At 43.4% G+C, this 15270-nt stretch overlaps 1 protein-coding gene across 8 annotated transcripts in view; it reads right to left on the bottom strand.

The window, feature by feature from the left end:
* The window catches only part of ipo8 (importin 8), a 101052-nt gene that overhangs the window by 10464 nt on the left and 75318 nt on the right, over window positions 1-15270 (bottom strand). For 7 of the 8 annotated variants that reach the window (XM_070549662.1, XM_070549666.1, XM_070549669.1 and 4 more), the window contains 20 exons: window positions 14835-14991; window positions 14285-14443; window positions 12734-12890; window positions 12049-12138; window positions 10567-10661; window positions 10394-10478; window positions 9831-9965; window positions 8075-8174; window positions 7823-7899; window positions 7486-7602; window positions 7304-7393; window positions 6434-6599; window positions 5951-6111; window positions 5178-5303; window positions 4790-4865; window positions 3704-3829; window positions 2985-3082; window positions 2794-2889; window positions 2458-2678; window positions 1509-1714 (listed from right to left, as the gene is read on the bottom strand). In XM_070549662.1, coding sequence (XP_070405763.1) covers window positions 1509-1714; window positions 2458-2678; window positions 2794-2889; window positions 2985-3082; window positions 3704-3829; window positions 4790-4865; window positions 5178-5303; window positions 5951-6111; window positions 6434-6599; window positions 7304-7393; window positions 7486-7602; window positions 7823-7899; window positions 8075-8174; window positions 9831-9965; window positions 10394-10478; window positions 10567-10661; window positions 12049-12138; window positions 12734-12890; window positions 14285-14443; window positions 14835-14991 — 2538 coding nt within the window. The remainder of the gene's footprint in view (window positions 1-1508; window positions 1715-2457; window positions 2679-2793; window positions 2890-2984; window positions 3083-3703; window positions 3830-4789; window positions 4866-5177; window positions 5304-5950; window positions 6112-6433; window positions 6600-7303; window positions 7394-7485; window positions 7603-7822; window positions 7900-8074; window positions 8175-9830; window positions 9966-10393; window positions 10479-10566; window positions 10662-12048; window positions 12139-12733; window positions 12891-14284; window positions 14444-14834; window positions 14992-15270) is intronic. The other variant, XM_070549679.1, reaches the window with a different exon arrangement.

The raw sequence follows: 15270 nt of genomic DNA, 5'->3' as shown, positions 1-15270 counted from the left end.
ATGTCCGTGAATTTAAAAAAACAAGAAAGCACTTATTTTAGACCGATGGCAAAAGTTATTTGAGGTTTTGTGTGAACATACCCAGAGGACTGCAAACACTTGTAACACCAAATTGACATCATCAAACCAGTCAAAGAGAAGAAGAAAAATGGCTGTGAGATTAACGAGCTCCTCATCCTTCTTCCAGGATGAAAGAAGCATTAAACGAGGAGGAAACCACTATAAATCTGGCCATGTGGTGAGTAGCAGCTACACGGGGGGAGAAGAGATTCAACATCTGACTTGTAGACTTTTATGAATCTTTACAAACTAATAAATCTCAAATGATGAGGCAGGCATATTTAAAACTCACAATTATTTTATATAAATTAAAGGCAAGGGCAAGGCAGCTTTATTTGTACAGCACCTTAAACCCGACAGTATAAAACCGACCTAAGTGCTTCACAGCATTTACAAACATTAAAAACAAAACACAATGTAAAACTGCATAAAAACTAAAGCTTAAAAGCTAACACCAAAAAGACTCACATGCTGAGTTAAAAGCCAAATCATAAAAATAGGTTTTCAAAATAAATTCTAAACCAGACAGTGAAGAGGCCGACCTAATGCTCAACGGCAGAGCATTCCAGAGCCGAGGGGCCGCTACAGAGAAAACCCCGTCTCCTCTGAGTCTGTGTCTTGTTTTTGGGACTTCCGGGAGCATCATCAGCCGAACTCAGAGACCGTGCAGGGGAGTAAAAACCAGTAGCTCAGAGAGGTAATCTGGAGCAAGGCCATGCAAAGATTTAAAAGCACCTTGTACTGGATTCTAAAACAAACAGGCAGCCAGAGTAGTGAGGCCAAGACAGGAGTAACGTGCTCCATCCATGAAGTATGAAGTGTTCACATCTGGGTAGACTTGAATGTTCAACCGTTTGTATTTTCAGCCGTCTTCCCGAGGCTTCGGCTGAACTGGTCCAACACACCCACTGCCGAATTATTGGCGAGCTCAAATTCACACCTACCATTAGAGGGAGCCGATAATTGGTGGGTAGAATCAGCCAGCGGGGGCATCCCACATCACGATTCATTTTCACTCTGGATACTGAGGAGGAAACAAGCCTCTGACTGAAGCGGTCTGTCTGAGGAGCGCACGCGCGCACACACACACTGTTTCTCTCTCTCTCTCTGACTTTCAGCTGCGGGAGGACGGACACAGCAGCCTGGATGCAATATCAGATCCCTTCACACCGTTTGCTCCTTACCTCATGCTATTTTTGTCACGAGTAAAGATCGCCCCCACCTCCCACAGCTTCTCTATGCGTCTTTTGTCCCGCCCACATGCTCGGAGATGTGCTCATGACATCACTGATATATTCACGCCAATTTTGAGACCGCCATGTGGAGACGATGCGAGTGTGGAAGCCCTAATAGGCTCCCCATATCACGATACTTGAACTTATCGTAGGTTTTGTTTGATGTTTTTGAAAGATCACAACAGAACTCCCTGCGGCCGTCTATATTCTCACCATTTTGGTCCTGATCCTGAAGCCCTGCCCGAGCCAGCAGGTCTGGTTTGTTGAGGAGACGGGATTCATAAAGGTGTTTTAGGCCTAGGAAGAGAAGCAGGATGGAGGGGATGATATGGCCAGCGACTCGTTCCAACGCCGCTGGACGGCTAGGCAGCTCCATCAGAAGGCTCAGGCCAATGATGCACATCTTACGGTCATGGAGTCTGGGCAGAGACGAGGAGTTCAAATGGTCCCATTAATGAAACAGGGTCACAGCCGGGATGGAATCACAAACATCAGTATGGTATAATGTACTACAAGTACATCATAAAGCTCTGTTCAGTTGGTTTAATCTGGACACAGTTTACTGGTTTAGTCCAAGTTCAACATTGGAGTCTGCAAATGGTTTAAAAACAGAACTGTTGGATGAAAACATAACGATCAGCCATGATGTTAAACTCAGTGACAGAACAAACAGGAGGATATGGGCAACTCTAAACATCTGAAAGGTTCTGACCAACAAGGACCGAAGAACACAAACTACCAACAGGATCATCGGTGGGTTCCTGCCATCTGACTCGTGTTGTTTATGTTTATTGTGCTCCCAGATCAGATCCATGTATGCTGCCCATTCTAAAAACAACGGCCACAGAGCAGTGGAAGCTTGTGTCCAGGTCCAATAAGCTGGTCTTTGTTACATCACATCACCTCTGTCTGGTAAAGACGTGTCCCTAGGACGCTCTGCTGAGAAAGTCAGGTTCCATCATTCATGAGAACGGTACTTTAGCACACCTACAATTCATGGAAACAGGGAATACTGCCTGCTGCTCCTAACTTCCTCCTTAAATAAACCAGAAAATTCCTCTTCTGTCCTCCGTGTCCCTGAACTACTCACTCCTACACCCAGTCAGGTGTTATTCTTGGCTGTAGCTACATGTCACGTTTACTAAGGACCGTTTGCTCTTACCCCAGGAAGAACTCGGTGTCGTTTATCCACTGGTTGATGAAGTGGGCAGTGATGGGCTGTGGGTTATGTGGGAAGTGCATGTTGTCCAAGGTCTGGATGAGCAGGGCTGGATTGTAGTACAGAGCAGCGATGACTACCTGCAGACACATGGTTCTCAGCTCACTGGTCTTCACGCCCCGGATCAAACGCTCCAGCACTGCCTCCACAAACAGAGGGATGCACTGCAAGCAAAAGATCAAAGTGTGAAAGTGTGTTTACCTTCAGCATCCACGAGTTCAACCTCTGATCCACAAAGCTAGTTAAAAAAAACAGCTGGTGAGCAGAGCTGCTCCTGACCTGGTCGATGCCCCTGCCTCTGCACTGCAGAATGATCACTTCTAAGAGTTTAGCAGCATGACACTCTGCATCCTCCCCTGCATCTACACTCAGCACCTGTACAGAAGTGAGGTCAGGAAGCTGTTTAACAGGAAGACACCGAGGCATGCTGGGAAATATATTTGTATAAATGAACGTGTGTTCAGTCTGACCTTTTTGCACATGTTATAGATGACCTCCAAGTGTTTAGAGTTAGCCAGAAGCATGTCTGTGTCCACAGTGATATAGTTGTGCAAAAGAGGCATCATGTCTGTAACAGATAATCATCAGGATAGTTACCTTCATCCTGTTTCAGAGATGATCTGACCACCCGACAGAAATGAATGAATCCACATTCCTGCACCTATTTGACCTTTTAAAAGCTTTTCTAGCCGGTTTCAGTTTAGGAACTGTTTTCAATAGATTGCTGCTCAGAAAAGGTTTTGTTTCACTCCAATTTCTTCTTATTGCATGTCTAAACTCTGCTTGGAACCTTGCAAAATATGACTTTTGGCCATTTTTAGGTCATCTTAAACTTTTGCATCGTTATTTTTATACTGGTTCTGGCAGATTGATGTTTACAGCTAAGATCTTCCAGCCATGAGAGGATCTAGAGTTGTGATGTCTCCTCCTCCTCTGGGCTTGTCCAGCCCTGGGAGAGTATGTCCTCTCATTTCCCAGACAGAAATGGGACTTTATTCGGCGTGATGGACAACGTCCACATGTCCTCGTTGCTGCTCCTCTGATCTATCTCCTCGGATGGGTAGCAGAACTTTCTTTTAAAGTACTTTTCTGTTGTTTTCACAGCTGAAACTGATCATTTGAGAAAAATCTAAAAATTAATGTATTATCACTAACGTTTTGAGTCCCAAACAGGAACAGGTAAAGGTACCTGTGAAGTAGTCAAAGCAATCTTGCTGGAAGACCTCATATAGGACACCCAGAAGCTGCCACATCTGAGGGGAGATGGTCTGGCAGGTGAGGCCAAACGCCAGAGAGAGAATCTCCTCGTAGAACTCTGCAGCCAAAGGAAACACAAAGATTCACCACTAATGTAGCAGGAAGTGACTTGGGGAAAGAAGGAAAGTGGAACCCTGAACTTAAGAGTCAGTCACTTGTCGACTAGCTGCACCCTGTGGTGGGACGGTGGAGACCCGCCAGTATTAAGCACTGGGATTAGTTTAGACCAGTTAGGGACAAAAACCCGATCCCAACCCTACTGAATCATTTCTGAACTAAAAATACTCAAACATCTCTTAAATGAAACTAAAATTTCCTAGAAAACAAAATTATTCAAAACTTATTTATTCTGTGATTTGTGTGTTTATACTTTAATTAATTACAGTTGGATTTTGTTCAATTTGTGACTCACATCCTTTTCAAACATGAAAAGAATGTTTTTATATATAATTTAGGTTAAAAGCACCCAGTATCTCATGTTGGGTTATAATCTGCTCTTTAACCCCAGACTCTGGAACTCCCCCCCCCCCCCCCCCGAGCCTGAGATCAGTGGACTCGGTGGTCTCCTTTAAAAAGCAGCTGAAAACTCACCTGTTCAGGCTGGCTTTGTGTGACTTCCGTCACCACTCTCTCCTTCTTCCACCTTTCCCGGGATCCAGTGATGTCCCTCTTGCCTATTCAGTCTCACTTTCCCCAAATTTTTTCCTCCTTTTATGACAATTTTAACCATTTTAAAAAAATCCTTTAATTTTTCAAGTATTTTCTTCTTGTGAAGCAGCTCATGATTTTAATCTTGAGAGGCACGACATAAAAGATTGTTTTCTTTCTTTCTAATCCTCAGCCTGACTTCAGGCATCAAGTCGAAGACTCAGATTTTGCAGGAAACATTAATTAATGCAAAGTTTTTTTTACTTACGAGTAACTGTGCAAGACAAATTGAAACAAACAGGGAATTGGGAAAAGACGTGTCTGCTCTTTAACACAACGTAAACACACTACGCCCACAGAGAACACACACCTGCCATACCTATGATGGGCTTCTGCAACACCAGGCCAATCACCTGTAAACAAATTCCTTCCAGCTGCTGAGTGATCTAAGAGAAGAGAAGTAAGATTTTAGCATCGATGACACGTTCAGATCGAACCATCACTGCTCCTGGAGATGTGACGTCAGTCCGAGTCAGACAAGAAGATAACAAAGTTAACATTTGGTTTAGTTTTATGAATTAAAGATAAAAGGCATTTTCCAACAGTCATAATGAGACCAAAAGACAAAGCACTTCAATGAAGATTCTCTAGGAGAAGGTATCTCGTCTTTATTTGTCATTAGCAGGTATTGTAGAAGCAGTGTGTGTGTGTGTGTGTGTGTGTGTGTGTGTGTGTGTGTGTGTGTGTGTTTAAGACACCTCCTTGTGGTCCTCCATGACAGTAAGGATGGTGTCTATGGTGCTGAGGATACCAAGAGCCATGACCGTCTTATCCTCGTTCTCCTCATACTCGTCACTTTGAAGGACTCTAGTGAAAATCCCTGCCTGCACAAAAACATGTTTTCATCCTTCAACAGAACTCAAGCTATTATTTCTTTGGACACCAAACATGGACACTCTTCTTCAAACTGTGACCTCCAGCTCTTAGAGGGCAGGTGTGCAGCTGAGATGAAGCTGCTTGTCGCATGTTCCAGAGCAAAGGACTTTCCTCAAGAGGAGGAATTTTAGGATCTCAGGGTCTTGTTCAGAAGTGAGGGAAGGACAAAGAGCAGTAGGTGGATCCAGCAGGATGCTGAACTAGTCTGTAGCTGTTCTCAATTATTTCACAAACTCTCTTGAGTGATCCTCAGCTTCTGGAGCCATCTGGCCTTCACCCTCAACCCTCCTAATACTTCAAAGGTGAACCTGCCTTTTTATTTTAGAGTGACTTTCCCATCTGCCCGAGGACAGCAGATGAAAAATAGTTGTGTTACATCTGATGTTCATTACTGTGCGTGTCCTTGTGAATAAACCAATAAACTAAGGTTTACTTCAATATCTCCATCTCTTTAACATTCTCTCTCCCCTCTGGGAGGTCAAATCACCAGAAAATAGCCATCCTGACATCAGCCCTATAATCCACCTTGTCCTTATAATCCCCATCAGAGGTATACCACATGGTGAATGTGTTGTGATCCCCATTTAAACATTACCAGGTTCTGTGTCATGTCCACAGCAATGGCCGCCATCTCCTGGTTGTACTCGCAAATCATCTTCTGGATGACGTTGATCAGGTCGTCGTTCTCCGTCTCTTTGATCACATGAAGCAACTCTTGCATCACCTGGCGGATGTAAGGCTGGATATACAGCTTGGCTGCACGCCCACACACACGTGCACGTACACACAAAGAAGAACACACAGTCACATGAGCCGTCTCAGGACTGATCTGAGGGTTGATCAACTAGCCACAAGACATAAACAAACATTTGTTATGTTCAATAGCAACCCCCGAGGTGCTGAAAATAAATGTACATGTGAGCTGACAATAGTTGACCAAATGCAAGTGATAAAAGCTTCAGATGGCAGAGGAACAGACTGGAATACAGACCATAATATTTACGAACTAAAGTAGTAAATCTGCTCTGGTCCTGAGGTTCTGTTTGTAACATGAAAGCAACAGAGTTCCTCCACAAACCTTGCTCCTGGTTGCTGATCATCGCCTGCAGAGCAATGGCAGCTTCTACCTTAACGGGCATCTCTTTGTCTTCTACCAGGTCTCGTCTGACCAGCTCCAAAGCGTTCCTGAGCACCAGCTCATCGTGGAAACGCAGCGGGCTGAAGCAGTGCAGAACCCAGCATGACTGCAAGGGAAAAGCAGAGCAGAAAGGGTATGTAGTCCACCAGGACCAGGTTTATATAGTCCACCAGGACCAGGTTTATATAGTCCACCAGGACCAGGTTTATATAGTCCACCAGGACCAGGTTTATATAGTCCACCAGGACCAGGTTTATATAGTCCACCAGGACCAGGTTTATATAGTCCACCAGGACCAGGTTTATATAGTCCACCAGGACCAGGTTTATATAGTCCACCAGGACCAGGTTTATATAGTCCACCAGGACCAGGTTTATAAAGTCCACCAGGACCAGGGTGGGACAAGTGTGACCTGGACCTGCTTCAGGCTGAAGCTGTGTTCAGTCAGGACAAATCACTACAGACAAGCAACAACTTACAACCAATCAGAACAAAAACACCTGATTGGCTAATAAAACATTGGTGTACCTGATAATTAAAGACATTACATGAATAATAAATACAAGTGTGTCTGTTATAAACGAAGGTAAATATCACTCATCTGACATGCTTAGAAACAGGCAAATGAACTGAACATATCAGGAATCAGAGCAAAGTTTTAGAATATATAAATATTAAAATATGTGTTTTAGTATTTGTACAGAAATTTTACTGTATTTTCATTTTCTGATCATTGTTATAAAAATGCAATCTGACTAAAAGTAACTTTTACTGTACAAAAATGAGCTTGTGAGGGAAGGACTAACTCACCCTGGCTCGCAGGTAACCCATGGGAGAGTTAAGCAACGGGAAGACGTAGTTTTGCAGCATCAGCTCCATCTGCTCCCTGTACATTTGTTTCTGTAGGACAGAACACACACGCGTGCACACACACGGTTCATCAAATAGCTACTAAAACACATGGTAGGCACCACTGCATCTCATCCACATACCTTCATTAGAAGCTCAGCTAGGCCTCCAATACAATGCAATGCTCCATCCTTCCTGCGAGGATCTGCAGAGGGGTCCATCAGGATCTGGAGGCAGAACTCCATCATCTGAGGAAGAACCTGACAAGAAGAACATTTCTGGTTTATATAAACGTAGAAATGGCTGAAGTAGAAGTCAAACTTAACCTTAAACACTTCTGGATTCATCTGGTCACGCTCTCTAGCCCTTAAACAGTCTGCGCAAGCCTTCACACGAGTCCTGGTAGCTTATTGAAGTTTGCTCTGATACTTATCACAAAGCCTCATTTAAAAGGTTTGAGCAGAAGGCTCGGGTCCTGACCTCTTTCCTCTTGTGGGCCGTTTTACACAGGAGGCCCTGGGCAGCCGTTGCTGGGAGGGCGTAGTCATCGTAGAGGTCTGCAACACGAACAAACACACTCAGGCTCAAAAAAACATTAAACTAAATGTCAAAATGTGCTGGCGCCACCCTTCCTCTATTACTATGGTCAGTTTTAAAGTTCAGGTTCACAAAAACTTCATTAGATTTTTTGACCATTGTAAGGACAGACACTGAGGAAGGTTGAGTACTTACTGAACTTCATTCGGATGTATTCGTACGGGTCTTCCTGCCAAACTCTCTCATCCTCGTCTTTGTAACACATCAGAGGGAAGATGACCTCTTGGCAAATAGTCTGAAGAGAGCAGAAGCTTCAGTGAACCCAGAAAAACCTCTGAGTCTAAACATGTCAGGAATCAGCAACATGAACCAAGTGATTTCCACTTTCAGCCTGACTCTGAATCCAGTCTTCCACAAAACGAGCAATTAGCATCTTTAACCTGGATGGTCAGCGGGGACGGAGCCATCATCTCAGAAGTCAGGGGGAGATTAGTCAGTTATTTATCATCCTCTCAAATTCAGACACGCCTTTTCCACGCGGTTCAAAAACCATTTAATCACTGATTAGTTATTAGCAATATTAACGATGCTTCAAAGACAGTTATTAATTATCAATATTACTATTTTAGTTTCAGGGCTCCACCTGCTCAACCGGAACAAAAAGGAACGTTTGAATGGTAGCCGACAGCTGGCCTTCTGTCTCCCAGACTCAAGTCTTGTTTCTCAGAAACGTTTAATGTCTCCTCACCTGTGAAGACCCTCATTGTCCCTGCTGCTGTCCTCTCTGTTACATCTCCTCCCTGACTTTGCTCTGTCTATTGTAACAAAATGCGTTGTTCTTTTAAACATGTAGAAAGCCACAGTGAGCACAATTTCTGCTAAAAGAGAATTGGGTTCATTGCTAGCATGAACTAACTAGCAATTTAAACTAGCAGTTTAAACTAGTCTGCATGAATTAACTAGGAATCCTTTAGCTAACATCATCTCTGTGCAGCAGCATGACTCAACTACACAGTACAAAGCTGCACTCTCTTACCAGCAGCACACGTCTGAGATCCACTGGATGTGTACGCTAGAGGTGTGTTTAAAGACGGCTCGGAAAAATACATTTCCCCATATTAACGGATTAAAAAGCCTGAAAAAAGAGCGGGGAACATGTCCCACACGTAACCTGTGTCTGTTACTACCATGATGCTCAGTATTCTCTGACTGAGCGGAGTTCAATCTGGACAAACACAGATGTAGAGGTGTCTTCGAGGAGAACCACAGCTCCTCCACATCGAGGGAAGTCAGCAGAGGTGGTGCTGACATGTGATCAGTGACAACTGCCCCCATGACCTGAACCCAGATGAGCAGAAGATGAGGGGCATCTTTTTTCTTTTTGATGAAACGTGGCTTCTATTTAATTTTTTTTAGACTCCGCTATCGACCCAATGCTCTTCTTCGGTACCTTGGAGTAAACAGAGAAGATGTGGGCTCCCTCTACAGGTGGAACCCACCTCTGCTTCCCTTTCGTAAAAATGGGGGTCAGCACTCTGCCGCTCCACAGAAACTGCCCTCGATGTTAGTGCAAAGTTGCAGAGGCGTGTTGGACAACACAATCCTAGGGGACAGATCCCGTCAACCACTGGAGCTCTTCCACCGAACAGATGGTTGACTACCACAGTGTCTTCTACCCCAGAGATCAGCTGATCCATCCCCAGGTTTTCCAGCTCTTGTTCTTCATTGGAACTTGTGTTTGTGGGGTTGTGGAGCTTTTCAAAGAATCTTCCATCTGCCAACTATATCCTCACTTTACATCAGCAGTGTGAATGAACTGCTTTGATGCAAAAGTCAACAAGGGTAGCTAATTTAAATAAAATGTCTCAGACATATTCACACAACAAATAAGCCGATGCATTTGAAAACTGAAGCCAAAAACTCCCAGCAGACATCAGATGTTTCAGTCTACCTGCATGTGTGGTTTCATCTGTTTCCAGGTCAGTGAGTGTGACACACCCTGGTTGAGATAATTGAGGCACTGCTGCAAGACACGAGGAGTAACGTACTGCCTCTGCCGGTGCTGGTCCACCACCTTCAGCAGAACCTTGACAAACAACACACAAAGCCAGAAGCTGAACGAAAAACCATAGAATTCTGAGGAAGCATGTTAAATTAAACCATAGAGCACATTTAGGACAACTGCTACTGATTAATTCAGCATTTTAAAAAACAGACAGAGAAGTTCAACAAACTCTGATTTCCCTGTAAACTCAGAGATTTAACCTAATGCAATCAGAAAAACTCCCAAGTTATTTGTTCCAGGACAGCAGTAGAGCTCTCATTCACCATGGCAACCATGAGATAATATTGCTGGACAACGGTGTCTGCTTTGAAATTAAGGAATATGGTCTCATATGCAAAAAAAATAAATAAAGATCAGCAACGAGGAGAGACCTGAGTCAAAGTCTGAATTTAACATTCAAAATAAAATAACTATTGTCTAATTAAAGCAGTAGAGTGACACTAGCTTACCTGCTGTATTCCTACCGCATAAGTCTTCAGAAAAAAGTCTGCAAACTGGCAATATTCCTTTGTCACGTTCCCAGGGCTTCCATACCTGTGATGAGAAGCGATCCATGAGACAAACTGGAACCGTCCCTGTTTCTAGTGCTGCTTGTCGATAGGAGACCAGCTCCTGGACTCACCGCTCAAACAGTCTGGTGATGATGTGCAGCGCCCACTTCTTACACTTCCACCAGGCCAGCTCAGGACGGTCGTCCTCATCAACCTCCAACGTCTCCTTATGGATGCAGGTGAGATCACAGCCGATTGGTTACAGGCTCAGGATGATCATCATTATATGAGTGACCTCATAAATATGTTACAAATCGACCTTGGTTTACAAATCAAGGTGGTTTACGGATGGTTTGTTCCACTATGGAGTCGTTACGAGAACCTACATGTTTGCTTTTGCGCTGCCAGGTGATCCCTGTAATTATAAAACATGACTCCTGTCACTTATGAACATCACGTTTACAATCAGCTGGTGGGAAAGATCAAAATAGAGCCACACATCTCTATTTACCATCTCACACTCTTTTGAAAAGGACACAAAAATACAAACAGGAACACTTTTTTTGGTTGCAAAAATGTGAAAGTTCAGTTTTTTAGCACAGCTGTTTGCCGCTCCCATTTATGCAGTTTAATCTTCCAACCTGAAAGGGGCGGGGCTAATTTACAGAACACAATTCAGGCATTACTAAAACAAAAAGCTAAAAGGACTTATTTTAATTTAAACTTCCCACTGTGGAGGATAAGGCTCTCAGAGGTGTTTGAACTCAGAATAACTTTATTTTGTGCTTTGTCCCAGTCCATTATATGACTTTACCTTGTGCAGTGGTCTGTTACGGCTGAGAAAGAAACAAATCGAAGACACACAGGAGCCGCGAAACAAGAAGCAGAAAGGGAAACCACATAATGGACTGGGACGGAACAAGGAGCATAAACACCGAACAACAAAAACATAAAAGATGGATTAAGGAAGCCATAGAAATAAGGAGACGTGGACACAACCATGAACAGAGACGATGGGGTCTAAAGATTGAATCACGCATGGGACAGTGTCATTGGCGAGGAGAGAGCAGGCAGCAGAGGGCGACACCATCTTCTGCTGTGCGCCGATAAACCGAGAAGGAAGTGATGCCGCCAACAGTGGTGAAGGTCTGAGGAACGTCAGTGAAACAAGGTAAAAGGAACTCTTTTGCTGTGTTAAAAAATGAACTAAGCAATGCAATTTAGTTCAGGTTTGATAACAATTATACTAAAAATATAGCTTCAGAAACTGTTTTTCCAATTTTATTTTGATCATTTCTGTAAATAATCACAAGACCCCTGTTTAGATCATGGTGGCCCACAGTGGGGTCCTGACCCTAGGTTTGGGTTAAACCCAACAGCTGAAGCTCGGTGGGGAGATATCCAACTAATCTCTAGTAGCTACCCAAGGCTGGGTATGTGCAAAACAACCTTTTAATTAAAACTGATCCTCGTGACCCTGTTGAACTCATGAATGGAGAGCAGCTGACATAACACACACATCAACTCGTTGTTTTCAGAGATTCAAGCTGAAAACCAAAAAAATAAACTACATAACATAAAATGTAGTGAAATAATTTAGAGATATGTCTTACAGCAGGGACGTCTCTGTCCATTATGGATCGCAGTATTTCCATCCACTGCGTCATCACGGTGTTGTTGATGAGCTGGAGCGGCAGCGAGTACTGCAGGACAGCATCAGGGTTACGGTTCACATTTTCATCATCACAAATCTTCCTTTTTCCATCTTATTGGTTCACACACTTTCAAAGATAATCTTCTCTATGTTTAATAATTCTAATTAAAAATGGCTGCCACAGGTCATGATTTTGTGTTTGCACATAATGTTACTTTCAGTATTTAACCAAACTAGCCATCGTTTCTCAACCATAGCATGAAATTCACACATTTCAGACGGCTTTAGGGCCGCCTCCTAAAATGATTAAAACACTTTTATTTCTATGACAAAATTACACAAACATTATAAAATATTCCAGCATGTTTTGGTTTTCACACTTACCACAGGAAATCTAAGTGAAAATATGGAATATTGATCACCTGACTAGCAGACATGAGTGTGTGTGTGCGTGCTGAGTGTTAAACAAAATGATCTGCTGAGTTAAAACTCTGGACTTAATCTCAGAGCATATTTCAGTTATTAGTGCAAAATTTATAAATCCACATCAACATATTTAACTGACCATGCAGTTCTACTTATTTTATTACTGATCTGGTCTTTAACTTTGGTTGACACACAAACGTGTGCTCACACACACACACCTGTACAAGAGCATGGAAGATTTTGAGGATCTGTTTCTGGATGAGGACAGAGAAGATGGTAGCATCAGTCAGCAGCTGGCTGATGATCTGTTGAATTCTTGGCAAAAAAATCTGCATGGCTGCCAGCAAAGGCTCCCGCTCATCTGCTTTCCTGTATCTGAGGCACACAGAAGCAACTTTTAAACAGAAATGCAACATAATAGGCTATATGCCACGTCCCCCAGTTTGGCACTTCCTGACATTGGCCGTGTTCGAGATGAGCCAGTTATGCGCAGATTAGATCACCGGTGATCCGAGCAGTGCATGCCGGTTATATTTGTGTCAGACTTGACGCTGACTTGCTCTGACGTCATGCATAGGTAGGCAACAATATCCTCATGAAATCAAGGCAGCCGCAGATTTTGGAGCAAAGCGCAGCAGTTGCTCTCCACCGGCTGCAAAACCTGGGGGATGACGGGAAACACCTGGCTCTCACCTGATCTAAGACCTGATTGGTTCACATTCTGATCCAAACATCCGGTGGTTGAATGCAAAATGTTAGTTGGTCACATGTGTTCTGTAAATCATGTAACTTTGATGACAACTATATAGGCCATAAAGAGAAATGTGTTTTGTATTCTTTTGTCACGTTTCCTATGAGCACACTAAACCTACAGCTGATAACATTTACTTATTATTACAGTCATGTCTCCATGTACAATATATGATATCCACAAGCACGTGAGGATGTGTTTCGGTTGCTAACAGGCACCAGAATTAAAATAAATAATTAAACAAGTATGAACTCTAACGCGATATCTTCATCCATCATCACCCCCGAGCTACACATGTAGGGAAATCTGTCCGACTTAAATGCCGGCTTTCAGCCACTCCCCCTGCTGCGTCTGTCTGCTCTCGTCTGTTTTCCAGGCGAGGCGCTGCTCAACTCGAACACGGCCATTTTTAGCCAGCTGAATCATTTCCAGGTCACAGTATCGTTAGTTTGCTCCATGGCATTTGTGCGCTATAGCTGCAGGACCTGCTGAGGATAACGATCAACAACGTACACGGGATAATCTAGGCCACATCCAAGACACCACAACCATATAAAGACAAAGATTTTAAATTGTATGTGTTTGAAGGTAAGTTTTAAAGCCTTGGTTTGCTAAATGATACATGCTAGCTCTTTACTAGCATAGCGAGGAAGCTACGCCAACAACATTAGCAGAGAATTTGCATTTCAGAAGCAATAAAGACTCCTGATAATAACCTCTCTCTCTCTGATAACAGTGTTAACGTCGATTCAACACTGTGCTAACTTTGGCTAGTAAGGAGCTAGCATGTGTCATCATTTAGGAACCCAACGCATAATTAATGCAGGGTGACACATTCCATTTTAAACCTTTATTTTTATTTAATGTTAAATTTACAACCTGGACTATGCTTAAATTGTCCCTACGCACACCACATGATGTCAAATATAGAAGTTTGGTGCTTTGAGTTACATCTCTACTCGTGTCCCTGATAAACAATCCTTAGCTCTGATGGAAGTGTTACAACTTCTCTACTCACTCGTATGTTTTGGCCAGTTGATAGAGAGCCAGCAGACTTCCATACCAGCTCCCACTGCTCTGAGACTGTAAATACATGTTGATCTTGTCTATGATGGCGGTCCAGCGGCCTGGGAAGTCATGCTTGATGATGGCTCTCAGACACACGGTCAGCTGGGCACTAAGGGCATGGAAATAAAACACATGCACATCATTCAGGATCTCAATGTCTCACACTACTGACTATATATTTTCTATGGAAGCTACCATCTTCTATGATAATAACTGTTTTTGTTAACTTTTAACAAGAAAGATTATTTTATTTTAATCTGGAAGCCAACTGCAACTAGAACATCATTGCTGAACTCAAATCCATCATGGCTGCGTCCACACATCAAAGGTGGTGAGCATGATTTTTTATAGTCATGAACCAGGAAATAGTGCACTACATGATGAACAAGTGAATGTTGCAATAATATCAAAGAAAGAAATTTGTGAAATGAATTGAGATATTAACTGGTGCTGGTAAAAAAAAACTGTGTGTGTGTGTGTGTGTGTGTGTGTGTGTGTACCGTATGGATTCTGGACACCGGATGATAGCTTCCACTATGTGATCTCTGATCTGCTGCCGGTCATTCTCATGAATGTTAAAAGGAAAGATGACCTCGCCCACCGACGGCTCCCTGTCCTGCCAGTACTGACTCACCATGTTCTTCAGGTAGATGGCCGCTACACACACACGCACGCACGCACGCACGCACGCACGCACGCACGCACGCACGCACACACACACACACACACACACACACACACACACACACACACACACACACACACACACACACACACACAGTCATTAACATTATTGGTCCTCAAATAAAAACTCTTGCCAGTGGTCGCTAGTAGGAATGAACGCCTTGTGAATTTTTGGGGGGGGGGGGGGGGGGCATTTCTAGGACCTAAAAGTGACCCACATCACAGCTGAGTTTCAGACGGCAGGTTCTGGGG

Source organism: Nothobranchius furzeri, chromosome 1, assembly GCF_043380555.1.
Source record: "Nothobranchius furzeri strain GRZ-AD chromosome 1, NfurGRZ-RIMD1, whole genome shotgun sequence".
Lineage (NCBI taxonomy): Eukaryota > Metazoa > Chordata > Actinopteri > Cyprinodontiformes > Nothobranchiidae > Nothobranchius > Nothobranchius furzeri.
Note: the sequence above shows the minus strand (reverse complement) of the source record. Positions and strands in the feature narration are given on the sequence as shown.